The 18,610-nt window shown below is 38.3% G+C and overlaps 1 protein-coding gene across 1 annotated transcript in view; it reads right to left on the reverse strand.

Moving 5' to 3' along the window:
• Positions 1–968: 968 nt before the first annotated feature.
• Positions 969–18,610, reverse strand: part of SGPP1 (sphingosine-1-phosphate phosphatase 1) — a 47,095-nt gene continuing 29,453 nt past the window's right edge. Inside the window, exons 2-3 of the mRNA XM_007949100.2 lie at positions 7,760–7,849; positions 969–1,520 (exon numbers count right to left, since the gene is read on the reverse strand). Of these exons, the coding sequence (XP_007947291.1) occupies positions 969–1,520; positions 7,760–7,849 (642 nt within the window). The remainder of the gene's footprint in view (positions 1,521–7,759; positions 7,850–18,610) is intronic.

The following is an 18,610-nucleotide window of genomic DNA, read 5'->3' on the forward strand; positions in this document are numbered from 1 at the left end:
AAAATGGAAACATTTATCCATTTAACTTTCCAATAAGTTAGTGAGTAAGTTTAGCCCATTCCACATTTCTAAATAAAGATTAAATAGCTAAGGATTGTTTACTTCTATCCCTGTTAGCTTGAAATATATTTTAAAAATATTTGCCTGATTACATGTAGGTTAAGTTTGTATTTTATCACAGTATACATGGCATTTCTCAATTTAGCAACAGAAAGGCACAATTAGCAAGCAATAAAATTCAGTACCTGAATTATTAAACTACTGTCCAGAACAGGTGCAAATAAAATACATTCAACATAGTACACAGAACTGAAAACAATTAAGGAATCCAAAAATTAACTTTTCTGAAAATTTGGTCCATTAAAAATGCCTCCCATGTTCAACATCATGGATAACATGAAAGGTGATGGCAGTGTAAAAAGAGACAGTAAACTAATATGTAGTAGCATATGAATTCTGGTTTAGTAATTTTGGAATTCAGTTAGGAAATGGCTCCCACAGTAAATAAATGTTTAGTATATCTGTTAATAACAATATACCTGTATTAAGTCCAAATACACAGGCACAACTGTTTGCATATTATTACTGATTTTATAATAGACCCCCCAGTTTTAAAAAAACTTAAGTATATTTTATATATAAAATATATTAGATATATAATGCATATTATGTACCTTAATATATATTATATATATCTTGAGTCCATAACAGCACTAAAACTCCCCAAACATTACATGAACATTCTAAATGGATACTTACTTTTTTCAGTATTGACATAGCTCAGCTCTGCTAAAACAATATCTGGATGTGCAATGATAAAATGCACAACAATTCTTATGAATTTACTTAAATAATCATTTAAGCTAAATTCCTGAAAAAGCCTAACTCTGATCTGGCTTTGTCCTAGAATATATTTCAGATATCAGTAACTGACAGCCTTCTTTCTTATCATAAACAGTATTTCTCAATCAAGAGATACCGATAAAGAAAAATATGTAAGGAGCCAAACATGTGATAGAGAAGCCAACCATTCCATAGGTAATATACCGATAAGGAAGTTCAACTTCCATGTGCTGCCTTGCTTTTCGAACATCATCACATGGTATACTGAAGACTTTACAGGCTAAGGGAATGGTGATCTTTTTCATTACATGTCTGACTATTATTATAAATGTCATCCCTATGAGGATCCGCAAAATGGCTTTTCCAAACAGAGTCACAGTCATGGGGGGCCTAGTTAAAGGCAGTAAATCTAGAGAAGGATCTAATATTAGACCCATGTTATAAGAAACATGAGATCCACATGCAATGCCAGCACCACTTCCTAGAATCTCAGCTGTGTCTCCTCTGGATGTACTCCAGGTGTCAAGGGTGAAAGAAAAAATCCCCAAGGCTAAATGAAGCCCAATGATTACTAATGGAGCGTATGTGTGAGTTTGGTTGAAGTTGTCAATCAGGTCCACAAATGGATAGAAGACAGCTAAGATTAAAATGGTATACAGGAATCCAGCAATAATATCCTGAGAAAAGAGAAAAGTGTAGTTAATTTAGTATCAACAGATTTAAATTTTAAGGAAGTTGTCAAATGCTCAATGAAAACTTTTCTAATAAATTATGATACTAAAAAATGTTTTAATGATAATATATATTAAGGTTTTCATAGTTCTACTTTTTTATAAATTAACTACATATATAATAGAGACACATCCATTTTCAAATCCTTAATAATAAACTATGCTTAAAATATATAGTTTGATTTCTTGGGAAAAGAGTACAGTACATTTATTTTTCAAAGAAACAATGTTCATTTCCATTCATTTCAATATATGATTATCTCCATGATCAAAGAGGATTCAAAGCCTGAACCAATAACTGGGTAGTTTCCTGTTCCCATTCATTCATTCATCAATTACTTATTGAATACCTACCTACATATGCCTGGCACTATTTTAGGAGCTGAGGAGACACTGCTAAACAGGAATGACAAGATGTCAGTGCTCTCATAGAGCTTACATTTTAGTGGGTGTTGAATAGCAATAACCACAAAGAAGGTATGTGTATGATACACTGTATTATCATTTCAGATAGTTGTAAGTGTTATGAAGAAACTAAAACAGGACAATAAGTTAGAATAGGATCCTATTAGAGTGATCAGGGAAGTCTGCCTGAGGTGGTGATACCTGAGTAGAGACTTGATTCCAAAAAGGAGGCAGCCCTATCTTTAGATCTAGGGAAAAAAGTCTTTCAGGGAGAGAGAATGCCAAGTGCCATGGCCTTGAGGCAGAAAAGAACTTGTTGAGCTCAGTGAATTGAGAGAAGTCCAATGTGGTTGAAATAATAAGCAAAGGAAAGAGAGAGATGATATGAGGTCAAAGAGATAGGCAGAGGTCAAATCATGGAGGGCCCTTGCAGGCTATGTAAGGAATTCAGATTTTATTTCAAATATGATAGGGAGCCATTGAAAGGCTTGAAAGTAGGAATGTAACATGATCCGATGAAAAGAGCAATCCATCTGCTACATAAGAATGGATTAAAGGAGCAAAGAGTGGAAGACAGGAAACCACTGAAGACTACAGTAGGAGGCTACTGCAGTGTCCACGTCCAGGGTCTAGATTAGGGATGCATATCTGGATGGGAAGTAGTATATAGAGGGATTCAGTAAAATGTTTTAACATTGAATTTGACAACTTTAACTAGGTGGTGGGTTGAATGTGGGAAGGGAGCGAAAGAGAGAGATCAAACATGACTCCTAGTTCTAGGTATGAAAAATTGGGTAGATGGCAGTTTACTGAGATGATAGTGACTGAGGAGAGATGGTTTACTGCAAGAAATCAAGACATTAAATGAAGTTTTCCTTTTGAAACATTCCTGAGAACATATAAAAATCTTTCAGAATTTCTACCTGAACACAAAACCAAACCAAACCCTGGGATCTACTGTCCATCACTAAAAAATTTATCAAAAGAGTTGCTTATATTCACTGCCTCCACTTTTACACCTCCTAATTTTTCCTCTAAGCTCACTAGTCTTCTCATGGACAGCAATGGTCTTCATAGGCCCAAAACAATGGTTATTTCTCAACAGCATTCAATAACAGTTGCACAATCATTTTTGTCTTAAGACTTTTTGTTATGTAATATGTTATAAATAGAAACATATATGAAAGATATATAATTAATATCCATGAAATCATTGTTCCCAAGAAGAATTATAATATTACTAGTACTGTTGAATCTACTGGTGTGCCATCTCCCAACTCCATCACTCTGCATCCTCCCCAGAGAAAATGACTAATCTGAATTTTGGCTTAATAACCACCTATATTTTAAAAAATTGTTTCACCACATATCCCCAAAGTATTATTTAATTCTGCTTTATAAGAGCTTCATAAAAATGTTATCATGTAGTATGCTGTCTCCTTTGATGTGCTTTTTACATTTAATATTAAGTTTTTAATATTCATTCATGTTATTATATGTAGTTTCAGGTCAATTCACTTTGACAGCTATGTAATATTTTGCTGTGGTTATACATTTTATTTATCCATTTCACCCCTGATGGCCACTGAGTTTGTTTCCAGGTTTTGGTGTAATTGGTTACGGTTGAGTTTGAATGCTTTCTTAACTGGCAGCTGGTCTTAAGCCAACCAGGAGTATTATAAACAATGCTATTTTCTTTTTTGTGATGTTCCATGGTATAGATCTGTAAGTATTTCCCCAGAGCATACGCCTAGGGGCTATTCTTTTTCTATGCAATGTACATTTGTGTCTTTTGGGCAATTGTCCTTTTGGATTTTCTTTTTCTTACTGGTTTAAAAGATTTCTTTATATATTCTACATATAAATCCTTTATCCATCACATATATTGCAAATATCTTTCAGAGTTTGTGGCTTGCCTTTTCATTTTCTTTATGGCATCTTTTGATAAACAGAAGTTTTAAATTTAAATATACTCACATTTATTATTATTCTTGTGTAGGAAAGCTTTTCCCACCCCAAGATCATAAAGGCACATTATTCAAATTTTTTTTTTCCAGTTTTGCCTTTATATTTAACACTTCAATTATAGTCAATATTGATTTTTGGCTTTGGTATGATGTAGAAATGGAAATTATATAGTTTTGTATATGGCCAACAAATTAGCCCAACCCCAAAGCGATGTACAATGCTATCTCTAAGATACACCAAGTTAATATATATGCATGGTTTTATTTCTAGGCTCTTTTTTCTGTTTTACTGATTAATTTGCTTAATCCTGTTGCAGTGCCACAGTCTAATTTCTGTTGCTTTATAATAAGACTTAACACACTGAACTACTAGCAAGTCACTCACTTTATTGTTCATAAGTTTCTGGGCTTTTCTTGGGCCACAGCTCTTTGAAAAGAATTTTACAATTAGCTTGTCAGGTCCCTCAAAAAACCTTGTTTTGATTTTGATTGGAATTGTATGTACTTAATTTACAGGTAAATTCAAGTAAAAATAACATCTTCACTATAATAGTCATCCATTTGTTTAGATAAAATGAGTTATACATTTGTTTAGACTCCTCAAGTTTTTAAAATATTTTAAATGATTTCTCGATCCAAGCCTTAGTAGAAATGTAGAGGGATGTTGCCAATGATCTACCCTGTTGCTTTTGTGTTATAACAACAACAGTTAAGCATGAGGCAAATACTGAACAAGGTGTTCACTACAGTGATTTAGAACAGAATATGAGAACCCTCCTCTTAGTGTTAATGAAGACATCAGCTTAGATAATACGTTTTCTAACCACCGACAAGCGCCTTCTGTGGAATGCTCTGCCCATGGTTCCATGCTGATTTTACACTAAACCTAAGATACAAGTTATGTTTTTAAAAATAGTTCAAAATGCAAGTATTTACTTAAACATTAAAATACAGGAAAAGACATAAGTGATAGAAATGTAACAGATCCATAATGTAAAAAAATGGATTTGTTATGGTTTTAATTTGAAATAACTAGTTTTAAAATTGATAAGAAGCAATATATTATTGGCTTAAAACAGTTGTGGTTATAGCACAGAATGGTAATTTTCAATGCTTGCAAGTTGTCCCTAATTTTACTTTTTATAGAAAAGCAAAAACTTATAATGCTACATATGATAAAATTCAACATTAATCTGAGTAATGCTGATGAGACATTCTGTGGGACAAGATGGTTTCTGGATACTTAAAAAACTAGGGTTATCAGACTCATGATTTGAAAAATAATATATCAATATTGTTTTTACTTCAGTTGAATTCAAGAATAGATATTATCTGATATATAAAAAATGAATTGAACTCAGCCTAGATATTTGACAAATCCACTAACATTTAATTTTTTTAAAAGGAATACTATACTTGAGATGGAGCTTGGGTGGCGTAGTGCCTAAGGCATCTGACTGCTAACCAGAAGGCTCAAACCCACCAGCCACTCCTCAGAAGGAAGGTTGGGCAATCTACTTCCCTAGTGATATTACTTCAGAAACCCGAGGAGGCGTCGCTATGAGTTGAATTTGACTCGATGGCAGTGAGTTTGGTTTGGTTATATTTGAGATTATACATTCAATATAATCAGATTCTTGGTCCTCTATGTATGATAATGAACCTAGGGATAATATTACCTATCTTTTCCTCCAAGAAATACCAGGAATTCATTTTTTTTATCACTCAACAACGCATGACCTTTTTGTAGTTTTTCAGGACAGATATTGCTAACTTTTTGGGGTGGGCAGGAATAACTCCAACAATGATTAACATTCTCTTGTGGCAAATACTAGATTTGATATAAAATGTGATACTTAATCTGATTATAAAATGAGTAAAGATTAGTCAGAAAGAGAATTAACTGTATGTAAACTGGCAATTTATACTGAATATCAGTATTACATAAAGTCAAACACATATGATTTGTTTATTAAAATGGTATTTGGGGCTTCTGGAAATTTACGAGTAAAGGAACTTCTCAACGTGAAAATGTAAGAAATAGAAACTATTAATATTTCTACAGCTATGAAACAAGCTAAATGAGATATTTTTATGGGTAGAATAAATTTCAAAATAATTTACAGTTATTATAGACAAAAAAGGAGCTCTGGTGGTGCAGTGGCTAACACATTAGGCTGGTATCCAAAAGGTCAGGAGTTTGAACCTGCCATTGCTCCATGGGAGAAAGATGACACAGTGTTTCTGTAAAGATTTACAGACTTGGAAACCTTTTGGGGCAGTTCTACTCTTTGCTATAGGGTCACTATGAGTCAGAATCAACTCATTGGTTAAAGACAAAAAAATTAGCTGTAATCCATTACAAATTTTAAGATGCTGTGATTACTTCATATTTTCTCTTATGTTTTTTTTTTTCCCTCATCCTTTATTTTCAAAGATAATACATAATACCTTTATAGAGTGCCTTGGAAGAGATCACGTTAGATGCTGGGGAGAGAGAAAGTACACACAGTTACTGGAACCTATAGTCTAGAGAGAGTGACAGATAAGAAAGAAAGAAATTACCAGGAGCTCCTCGGAAGGAAGGTTGGGCAATCCTACTTCCGTAGTGATACTGCCTCGGAAACCCAAGGAGGGGTCGCTATGAGTCGGGGCCGACTCGACGGCACTTAACAACAACAACAACAACTGGTAGAGTAATGCCTAAGGCACATGACTGCTAACCAGAGGGCTGGTGGTTCAAACCCACTAGCCACTCCTTGGAAGGAAGGTCGGGCAATCTACTTCCATAGTGATACTGCCTCGGAAACCCAAGGAGGGGTTGCTGTGAGTTGGGTCCGACTTGACTGCACATAACAACAACAACAACAACAACATTATGCCAGAATTATACTCAAGATGCTCGGGAAGAAGGGTCACTTAGCCAGTCTTTGGAAAGGAAAACAGAGACTGTAAAGAGGCTTTTATAGCATTTGTAATGAGTCATGAAGGATGAATAGGATATTTAGCTAGACAAAGAAAGAGAACAGGGCATTCCAAGCAGAGGGTGCAGCCTTCCTAAAGGCAATGAAGTAAAAAACACCCTTTGCATTTGAAGAAGCATAAGTCATAAGTTACTATGGCATCATACTTGTATTTTAGAAAGTTCCCTTCAACAGGAGACAGGATACTGGGTGAAGGATGTCAAACTGGAAGCAGGGCTATAATTTCGGGAAGTTACTGCAGTAATCTAGTCAAGAGATAAGGCCAGAACTCAGGCAATATCTAAGGGATACAGAGGAAGGGGTATGGCTGCAAACAGTGCAGGATCTCCGTGCTACTGCTTGGAAACTGAATAGCAGTTTCAAAATAAAATATCTGATGAAGTCCTAAAATACTGTGGGGAAAGAAAACAAGAGTTCAATATGCAAATATGGACAGCACCAGGACAGTATAAGTTCACCTAGTTTCCAGTCACTGGGCCTTCTTTCCTACTACTTAGAGATTTCCTTGTTTCTGTACTCATATTGTTGCCTTTGGCTCAATGGCATGAGGGGCATTAGGGGGATTACAAAATAAAATAAAACTGTGACTAGGAGGAAGAAATGCTATCCTAATTTGGTTATTGTGATTGCTGATAACTATTTCTAAGAAATGCATGATTACTACATTAAATATCATGTTGATGTTTTTGTAAAACAAAGGTAAAAGATTTACAACAGCTACATTTTTTCATTTAAATTTCATACAGGTTTGCAAATGACTAAAAATTGTAAAATCATGCACCAATGTCAGAAAAAATAAAGCACTATATGAATACAATGTTTTCCTTACCAGAATGGAGTGCATTCCCATGTAAATTCTACTTAGGGAAACCAGAGAACACCAGCAGGGAATAAGAATCAGTCCATATATAAGAGGATACTAAAGGGGAAAAAAAGTAAAATTAGTTAAATAAGTTAGGTTAAATATAAACAAGCAAATAAAAAAATCACTATACTATTTATGTGTTTATACTGTCCATTATATTCCCAACACCTAACCCTGAGCACAGAACATAGCACACATTCAAGAAATATTTTTCATATGAATGAATGAGAAAGAGCAAGCACACAAACAAGCTCGGGTTTCTACCCTCTTTGTTGCTGGAAACTCACTGCCATCGAGTTGGATCCGACTCATAGCGACCCTCTTTGGGTTTCTGAGGTGGTATCTCTACGGAAGTAGATTGCCCCATCTTCTTTCTGAGAAGTGGCTGGTGGGTTTGAACCGCCAGCCTTCTGGTTAGCAGTCAAGTGCCTTAGGCACTACGCCACCAGAGCTCCTTCTCCCCCAGCAGTCCACTAAAATTGTTCTTGATAAGGTTAACATTTAAAATTTTAGCGCAGGGGCAGAAGTGGAAGCCAAATTATTAGGAATTGAATATTGAGTATGAATTAGGGAAATGTCAACAGAAATTGCACACTGTGGTAATTGAGAGAGGAAGATGGTGTCTAGGCCTCCTCCTCAGGTAAACAAGGAAGCATGTATCTCTCTCTGTGTCTCCTTCTGTAGTGTGCCAGTGATTAAACCTTTACTTTTAAAGCAAAAATGAGTCAGATCCAACAGATAGGTAGGAGATGTAATGTAATATAAATCCAAAATGAAAAAAAAAAATCCTGAAACAGTGGCTGAATCCAGTGCTTACGTTTCCTTGCTTACCTGGGGAGGAGGCCTAGACACCATCTTCCTCTCTCAATTACCACAATCTGCAATTTCTGTTGACATTTCCCTAATTTGTATTCAATATTCAACCCCTAATAATGGCTTCCACTTTTACCCCTCCACTAAAATTTTAAATATTAATCTTATTGAGAACAATTTTAGTCGACTATTGGGAGCAGAAAGGCATAAAAAGGGAAAAAATATAGAGGTATAGACAACTTTTAGTGTCAATGGCTCTGAAGCTCCTGATGTTAGAGTGATGTAGGGAAGGATGGATGGGAGTGTAGGTAAATTTGTAAAGGAAGAAAGGGGCACATATAAGGGAGTTTTAGGAGCTCTGGTGGCGTACTGCCTAAGGGATTTGCTGCTAACCAGAAGGCTGGTGGTTCAAACCCACCAGCCACTCCTCAGAAGGAAGACTGGGCAATCTACTTCTGTAGTGATAGTGCCTTGTAAACCCAAGGAGGGGTTGTTTTGGGTCTGATCTGACTTGAAGGCAGTGACTATATAAGGGAGTTATACTTAATGACTTCAGATTTCTCAATAAAATTGGAGGTAAGGTGGTTGAAGAAGTAGCACTGAAAGAAGGGGGTTAGGTCAGGTTGTGAGAAGAGTAGTAAGTTACACAGCTATCTTGATTGAACTTCTCTGCTGAATTTAACATCGTTTACCGTATTCTTCATGAAGCTTAAAATATCTTTGATTTCTACAGCATCACACTCTCCTGGTGTCCTTTGACCTTTTTCTTTTTTTCTCCTGTGTTTCCCACATAAGAGCTTACCTTGCTCTTCTCATTATTTAAACGTGGGTATTAACAAGAATTCTGTCCTTAGTAGTTATTTAGTTATTTTCAGTTTCACTCTCTTTTAAACCATTATCTAGTATGCTGAAACCCAAACCAAATTCACTGCCATTGAGTTAATTCTGACTCACAGCAACCCCCACTGGGTTTCCAAGGCTGTAAATTTTTATGGAAGCAGACTGTCTCATCTTTCTTCCGATGAGCAAGCTGCTGGTGGGGATTTGAACCACCAACCTTTTGGTCAGCACCTGTGATAGTTGGAGCTGTGTGTCAACTTGGCTGGACCCCAGTTCTGTGTGGGTGATTCCATGATGGGATCAGATGACTGTGTTCTGAGTGGCTAATCTGCCCAAGGGGAGTTTCCCTAGGGGTGTGGCCTGCTTCCAGGATATCCAGGGACATCCTGGGAAGAGAGACATTCTTCTGTGGATCGGGACTCTGGTGTGCTGCCTACAACCTTCCGTGAGTGAGCAGCCCACTGCTCGGCCTGGAGATGTTGGATTCGTCTTTTGTTGGAGTCAACAGCCAGTGTACTGCCTGCCAGCCTTGAGTTTCTCAGCCCCCTGAGGTTGCGGAAGCTAAGGCTGCCTCCAGCCCGACGTTTCCTCCAGGGACTTTGGACTTGCCGGCTTCTATACGTTTGTGAGCCATTTTCCTAAGATAAATTTCTTTCTCTCTATATATATATACATAAGCTTTGCTGATTTTTGTTTCTCTAGAGAACCCAGTCTAACACAGCACCCAAATGCCTTAACCTCTACACCACAGAGCTCCTTTTCCCTGGATTTAAAATTCATGTACCCAACTCCTATACATATCCTCATCTTGATGTTCCTATGAAGTTAAACCCAATATACTTAAAACTGGACTCATCATCCTAAAACTGGACTCCTTTCATAGTCTCTATCTCACTTTGAAACATCATACTCCACATAATAATCTAAATGAATTATTATATGACAATATATTCATATACTAACATAATATATGGATATATTATATGAATAATCTAATATGGATTATCCTTGATTCCTTTCTTATCCCTCGTATTCAGCCAATGATAAAGTGTTGCTGCTTTTACCTGCTAAATATTTCTTATTTCTGTCATTGTCTTTCCATTCCTATTTTCACTGGCCTTATTCAGATGTTTATAATTTCTAGGCTATACCTATTTCTTCAGCCATTTTTCTACATACATGAGGAACTTGATTTAATGGTGCTAACATACATGTAATCATACGAAGAATTAAGTGCTATGACAGGAATATATTCAGAATTCAGAGACAGACTAGGGGAGGGCCATTTAATTTAGCTTAGGTTGTTAAAAAAAGCTCTCAGATTAAGTAGCAATCAAAAAGATGAGCAGGCTTTAGGCAGAGAAAGAAAGAAGTAAGTAGAGGGTAAAAAAGATGGAGGGCATTACAAACAGCAGAAACACCATGAGCAAAGCTTTGTGTGCAAGAAATAATAGTTTGGTTTACTAGCAGAGTAACCTTACATTCTTCCTGAGAGGAGACACTAAAACACTAAAGCTAAATAACGTGAATTATAAAAAGTGGTAAGTATTATGAAAAAATAAGAGAGGTGTTGAAGAGACAGTAATGCTCATCAAATATTTCAACTACCTACTTTATATTTCCTTTGGATGCTCAGTGACCCCATGTGATAGAGTAGAACTGCTCCATAGGGTTTCCTAGACTATAATCTTTAAGGGTGTAGGTTACCAAGTCTTTTCACCCATGGAGAGGCTGGTGTATTCAAATTGTAGACCTTTCAGTTAGTAATTGAGCAGTTAACCATCATGCCACCAGGGCTCCTTATCAGGGCTCTTAACAGACAACAAAACGAACTCACTGCCATCCAGTCAATTCTGACTCAGCCACCCCTACTGGGTTTCCAAGATAGTAAATCTTTACGAAAGTAGATTGCCCCATCTTCCTTCCACAGAGTAGCTTGTGAGTTTGAACCACGAACCTTCTGGATAGCAGTCAAATGCCTTGGGCACTGTGCCACCAGAGTTCCTTTAATAGACATCAGGGATTTCTAATTAAAACAAACAAACGAACTAACTGCCATCAAGTCGAATTTGACTTATAGTGACCCCTCCTTGGGTTTCCGAGGTGGTATCACTGTGGAAGTAGATTGCCCAATCTTCCTTCTGAGGAGTGGCTGCTGAATTTGAACCACCAGCCTTCTGATTAGCAGTCAAATGCCTTAGGCACTACACCACCAGAACTCCCAGGATGTCTAATGTTGTTGTTGTTAAGTGCCGTAGAGTCAGCCCCAACTCATAGCGACCCCTCCTTGGGTTTCTGAGGCAGTATCACTAGGAAAGTAGATTGCCCAACCTTCTTTCCAAGGAATGGCTGGTGGGTTTGAACCACCACTCTTCTGGTTAGCAATCAAGTGCCTTAGGCACTATGCTACCAGAGTTCCTGGGATGTGTAATAGGCATCTGAAATGTAACCAGGCCAAATCTGAACCAATTTTTCTCTCATCTTTCCATTCCATCAGTTACCCCTGCAGCTGTCTCCTCACTAAATGACTTCTCCATTGTTCCAGCTCTTGGGCCAATCTTCGAGTTATTCCTTCCTGACTTCCTCAATCCATTAGCAGTATGCAATTTGTTTTGGTTTTCTAATGCCATTCTAAAAGAAAATACCACAAGTGGATAGTTTTGAATAAACAGGGATTTATTGTCTTATAGTTCAGGAGGCTAGAAGTCTGAATTCAAAGTGCCAGCTCTAGGGACTGGGCTTCAGCTCTGTCCTTTGCCCCCAACCCATGGAAGCTAGAGGTTTCTCTTAACTCAGGCATCTGCTGGTGCTGAGGCTGACAAAGCCAAGGTCCACAAATAAAATGGCACAGTTCCAAGATTACCAAACTACATGGCAGGCCACTAGTTCAAGTCCAGAGATAGTCCAAAGATCAGCAGGAAACATGGCAGGCTGCTATATGAAGACTCGGCTACGTGCAGGGTCCAACCATGCCAAAAAGCTCAGAGACCTTTCTCAAAGCTGTATTCTTATATACTGGGAGCACACCACATTCCTAAGGCAGCTACTCAGATGCCCACAGTAGATTCCATCACGGAGTTGATTCCCAGTCTCATCATGGGGAAAAACCACATCCAGCTGCCCAGCCATTCAAAACCTGGCCCAGGGAAGCTGACACACAACCTTAACTACCACACAGTTCTACCTTCAAAATAAATCCACAATATGACTATTTCTCATGATCTCCACTGTTATCACTGGCTCTAAGCCACCAACACTTTCTTGCCTCTAGTACTACAATTACCTCCTATTTTTCCCTCACTGCTTCCAACCTTGCTCCCCTGTCTATGATTTATTCTCTATTCACAGTCAGACATCATTTTAAAAAGTAAATCAAATGTCACTCTTTTGCTCAAAAACCTTCCAATGATATTGTCATTTCTAATTTTTCAAATAATTAGTTCTTTTATATAGCAAAAAATTAACCCTCTAATGGCTTCACATCTCATCCAAAATAAAAGCCAAAATCCTTTTAACAGCCTCAGATACCCAACAAGATCTGGTTCCAAGTACTACCCCCTCTGACTTCACCTCCTCCTACTGTCCCCTTTATGCCTGCATTCCTTAGATATTCATGTGACTTGTTCTCTTGCCTCCTTTAGGGCCTCCTTTAAATGTCTCCTTATCTGTGAACTAAAGCCAAAAAACCCAACTCACTGTCGCTGACTCGGATCTGATTCACAGTGACCCCTCCATGGATTTCCGAGGTGGTATCACTATGGAAGTAGATTGCCCAACCTTCCTTCCAAGGAGTGGCTGGTGGGTTTGAACTGTCAGCCTTCTGGATAGCAGTTGAATGCCTTAGGCACTACACCCCCTGAGCTCCCCTTTATTTGTGAAGACTTCCACAATCAACCTACTTATAATTGCAACCCTCCTCCTTCAGGACTCCCTGTGAGTCTTCTCTGATTTATTTTTCTCCATAGCCCTTATCTTTGACACAGGGTATAATTTAACTATAATCTATCTCCCTCCTCAAGAATGTAAATCCCATAAGGCAGGGACTTAAGTTTGTTTTATTCACTGCTGTATTACCAGTGACTATCACAACAGTGTCTCCAACACCTGTCTGTCAGTTTTTTGTACTATGGTGCCTTGGATGTTGCTGTGAGGCTGGAGGCTATGCCACCACTATTTCAAATACTAACAGGGTCACCCACTGTGGACAGGTTTAAGCAGAGCTTCCAGACTAAGACTGGGAAGAAGGACAGGGCTATCCACTTCCAAAAGAGTTGGTTGCTAAAAACCTTACGAATAGCAGTGAAATACTATCTGATATAGTGCCAGAAGATGAGCCCTTCAGGGTAGAAGGCGCTCAAAATATGACTGGGGAAGAGCTGCCTCTGCAGAGTAGTCGACTTTAATAACGTGGATGGAGTAAACTTTCAGGACCTTCATTTGCTGATGGGGCATGACTCAAAATGAGACGAAACAGCTGCAAACATTCATTAATAATCAGAATATGGAATGTACGAAGTATGAATCCAGGAAAACTGGAAGCTGTCAAACACGAAATGGAACACAAAAAGATCAATATCCTAAGAATTCATGAGGTGAAATGGCTGGTATTGGCCATTCTGAATCACACAATCATACGATCTACTATACCAGCAATGACAAATTGAAGAGGAATGGTGTTGCAGTTATCATCAAAAAGAGTATTTCAATATCTATCCTGAAGTACAATACTGTTGGTGACAGGTTAATATCCATATGCCTACAAGAAAGACCAGTTAATGCAGCTATATTCAAATTTAGGTACCAACCACTAAAGCCAAAGACAAGGAAATTGAAGATTTTTAACAACTTCTGCAATCTGAAATTGACCAAACATGCGATCAAGATGTATTGATTATTGCTGATGATTGAAAAGTTGGAAACAAAGAAGAATCATCAGTAGTTGGAAAATATGGCTGTGGACCTCACTAGATGGAACACACAAGAATCAAATAGACTACATCTGTGGAAAGAAGTGATGGAGAAGTGCAATATCAACAGTCAAAACAAGGCCAGGAGCTGACTGTAGAACAGACCATCAATTGCTCCTATTCAAGGTCAAGTTGAACCTGAAGAAAATTAAAACAAATCTATGAGAGACAAAATATGACCTTGATTTTATATCCTACCTGAATTTAGAGACCATCTGAAGAAAAGATTTGACGCACTGAACACCAATGACTGAAAACCAGATGAGTTGTGGAGTGACACTAAGAACATCATATATGAAGAAGGCAGTCATTTAAAAGGTAGGAAAGGAAGGAAAAAACAAAATATTAGAAGATATGCTGAACTACTCTTGAATGGAGAATAAAGCAAAGGAAAGAAATGAGGAAATAAAAGAGATGAACAGAAGATTTCAAGGGGTGGCTCAAAAGACAAAGTGAAGTATTATAAAGAAATGTGCAAAGACCTGGAGTTAGAAAACCAAAAGGGAAGAACATGCTTGGCATTTCTCAAGCTGAAAGAACTGAAGAAAAAAAATCAAGCCTCAAGTTGCAATACTGAAGGATTGACTCTATGGGCAAAATATTGAATGATGCAAGAAACATCAACAGAAGTTGGAAGTCATATACAGAATCACTGTACCAGAAAGAATTAGCTGATGTTCAGCTATTTCAGGAGGAAGCACAGGATCGAGAACTAAAGGTATTTGTGGTGGTTATGTTGTGTGTCACCTTGGCTGGGCTTGGTTGAGTGGCTGAGAAGCTGGAGGTAGTTATTTTCTATGATGAGACTGGCAATTAACTCCATGGTGGGATCAACCCCAAGCAGCTCAGTAGCTGCTTTGGGTATGTGGTCTGCTTCCCTTATATAAGAAGCAGCTTTGGGAATGGTCTCCAGCTTATGGCACACTTGGATCCTGCATGTAGCCGTGTCATTGTTCAGCAGCCTGCCGTGCTCTGTCGACCTTGGGACTTAAGACAGACTTGAATTAATGCCCTGCCGTGTGGTTTGGTAACATCGGGACTGTGCCATTTTATTTGTCAACCCTGGGTTTGTTAGCCTCAGCAGCCAGTAGCTGCCCGAGTGAAGAGATGCCTCTAGCTTCAGTGGGCCAGGAGCAAAAGACAGAACTGAAGCCCAAGGTCAAGGGGCTTCCACACACCCCCTAGAGCCTGGCACTTTTAACTTGGACTTAAAGCCTCCGAATTGTGAGAGAATAAACTCCTGTTTGTTAAGGCCATCCCGTTTGTGGTATATATTCCTGTCAGAGCGGCACTAGGTAACCAGAACAGTATTGAAGGAAGAAACCAAGCTACACTGAGGGGACTGGCAAAAAACAGGTCTTCAGGAATTGATGGAATACCCACTGAGATGTTTCAACAAATGGATGCAGCGCTGGAGGTGCTCATTAATGCCAAGAAATTAGGAAGACAGATACCTGGCCAACTAACTGGAAGAGACCCCATGTCTGTACCCATTCCAAAGAAAAGTGATCCAAGAGAAGGTGAAAATTATCAAACAATATTATTAATAAGTATCACACGCAAGTAAAATTTTGCTAAAGATAATTCAAAAACAGTTGTAGCAGTATACTGACAAGGAACTTCCAGAAATTCAAGCTGGATTCAGAAGAGGACATGGAACTAGGGCTATCATTGCTGATATCAGAAGAGGACATGGAACTAGGGATAGCATTGCTGATATCAGATAGAATTTGTCTGAAAGCAAAGAATATCAGAAAGATGTTTACCTATGTTTTATTGACTATGCAAAGGCATTCGACTGTGTAGATCCTAACAAATTATGGATAACATTGTGAAGAATGGGAACTCCAGAACACTTAATTGTGCTCATAAGGAATCAGTACATAGACTAAGAGGCCATCATTCAAACAGAACGAGGGGATACTACACGGTTTAAAATCAGGAAGGGTGTGCATCCAGTTGTATCCTTTCACTATCCTTATTCAATCTATATGCTGAGAAAATAATCCAAGAATTTAGACTATATGAAGGAGAACACAATATCAGTATTGGAGGAAGAATGTTAACGACAACCTGCTATATGCAAATGACACAACCTTGACTGCTGAAAGTGAAGATGACTTGAAGCACTTACTGGTGAAGATCAGAGTCTACAGTCTTCACAGTATGGATTACACCTCAACATAAAGAAAACAAAGTCCTCACAATTGGAACAATATGCAACATCAATAATAAATGGTGAAAAGACTGAAGTTGTCAGGGACTTCATTTTACTTAGACCCATAATCAATACCCACGGAAGCAGTAGTCAAGAAATCAGACGTTGTACTGCATTGGGCTGCTGTAGAAGACCTTTTTAAACTGTCAAGTGTTACTGAAAAGTGCATGTAAGATATAGAGGCTAATACCAGTTTATGCACAATACTGTATTACCACTAACACCAAACACCAGGCTACAGATAAATACATAGACAACTGAGAAGATCAGAATGTGGTCAATGAACAGGAATGAAGCCTAGACCTATGATAGATTTAGCTGAAGATAATCTTGTATAGATACTAGTGATACAAAATAACCACAATCATTACAGAAGCAACAAAGACAGAGTTGGAGTAATCCTTCAGAGACAGCCAAACACCTTGGGAGAGAGAACCACCAGCCCTGCCAACTCAGGACATGGTATTAGGGGACACCAGGCTCAATTGACACAACATAATACATAAAAATCTTGTTTCACAACCTACTTTGGTGAGTAGCAACTGGGGTCTTAAAAGCTTTCAAGCAGCCATCCATGCAGCTAATGGTCTCCTCTCATCTGAAGAGAAGCCGAGTGAAGAAAATCAAGGGCATTTGGAAACAATTAGTCCAAGGGTATGATGAGCCTTGAGACCAGATGAACTAGATGATGCCTGACTACCAATGCCAACTACTCAAGAAAGGATCAAAACTGGAGATCCTGGGTAGAATGGGAGGAAAAATGTGGAACAAAATCCAAAAATACAATAACGATCAGAATTACTGATTAGATGGAGTCTGGTGGGACCTCCAAGACTATGGCCCTGGGATACCCTTTGGGCCTGGGATAGCACTCACTCCCAAGGACTGGCTCTCAGCCAAACCCTAGGAAGATTTACATGCAGAACACCCAACCCAGGGGAATGCACCCACCCACTCTATAGAGATATATCCTTGGAGCAATCGTCCATGGGTCACTACAGGGGCAGTATTCACATGGAGGGAAAGCTGGACAGATAGGAGTGCATAGTTAAGAAGGGCAGCGGGAGGGGGTGGGTAAAAAAAAAAGTGCTAAGGAGCAAAGATGCCACTTTGAAGACAAAGGTGCACCTAACCCAAGCCTTGTTTTTTTCAATCGCATCATGTGCATATGAAAGCTGGACAATGAATAAGGAAGACAGAAGAGTTGATGTCTTTGAACTGTGGCATTGGCCAAGAATACTGAAAATACTGTGGACTGCCAGAAGAACAAATAAATCTGTTCTGGAAGAAGTGCAGCCAGAGTGTGCCTTGGAAGTGAGAATGAGACTTCGCCTCACCTACGTTGGTCATGTTGTCAGAAGGGACCATTCCTGCAGAAGAATATCATGCTTGGTAAAGTAGAAGGTCAGCTAAAAACAGGAAGGCCCTCAATGAGATGGACTGACACAGTGGCTCCAATGATGGGCTCAAGCACAGCGAGGATTGTGTGGACGGTTTAGGACCAGGTGTTTTGTTCTGTCGTACACAGGGTCACTATGAGTTGGAGCCAACTCCATGGCAGCTAATAAAAACAACACAATAGTGACTGGCACATAGTAGGCAGTTAATGAATACTTGATGGATGAAGTAAACATAAGTCTTTAGCCACTAGGACTCTTGGTCCTATACTATTACATCACATTCATCTTTCAGTTCCTGGCCTCAAATATGGCTATGCTTCCCTTTAGTTCTAAGATTATCTATGGAATCTAGCATCATAATAAGCTGCATTTCTGAAAATCCTTCTGAGTAAATTTAAGAAAGGGAATTTCTAAAGTTTATTTTAGAATAAGCATTATTAGGTAAGGATTCTGTAGTTTAACCATGTAAAATAATATACTTTCTAGAACAAAATAATCCAAGTTGCTTAGAAATATAAAAACCATTTCTTACATGAATATATTAGGAATAATAATATTTTCTACATTAAAAGCATAA

This window comes from Orycteropus afer, unplaced genomic scaffold (genome assembly GCF_000298275.1).
Source record: "Orycteropus afer afer isolate SDZICR_OR568_19922 unplaced genomic scaffold, OryAfe1.0 scaffold00237, whole genome shotgun sequence".
In the NCBI taxonomy this organism is placed as follows: domain Eukaryota; kingdom Metazoa; phylum Chordata; class Mammalia; order Tubulidentata; family Orycteropodidae; genus Orycteropus; species Orycteropus afer.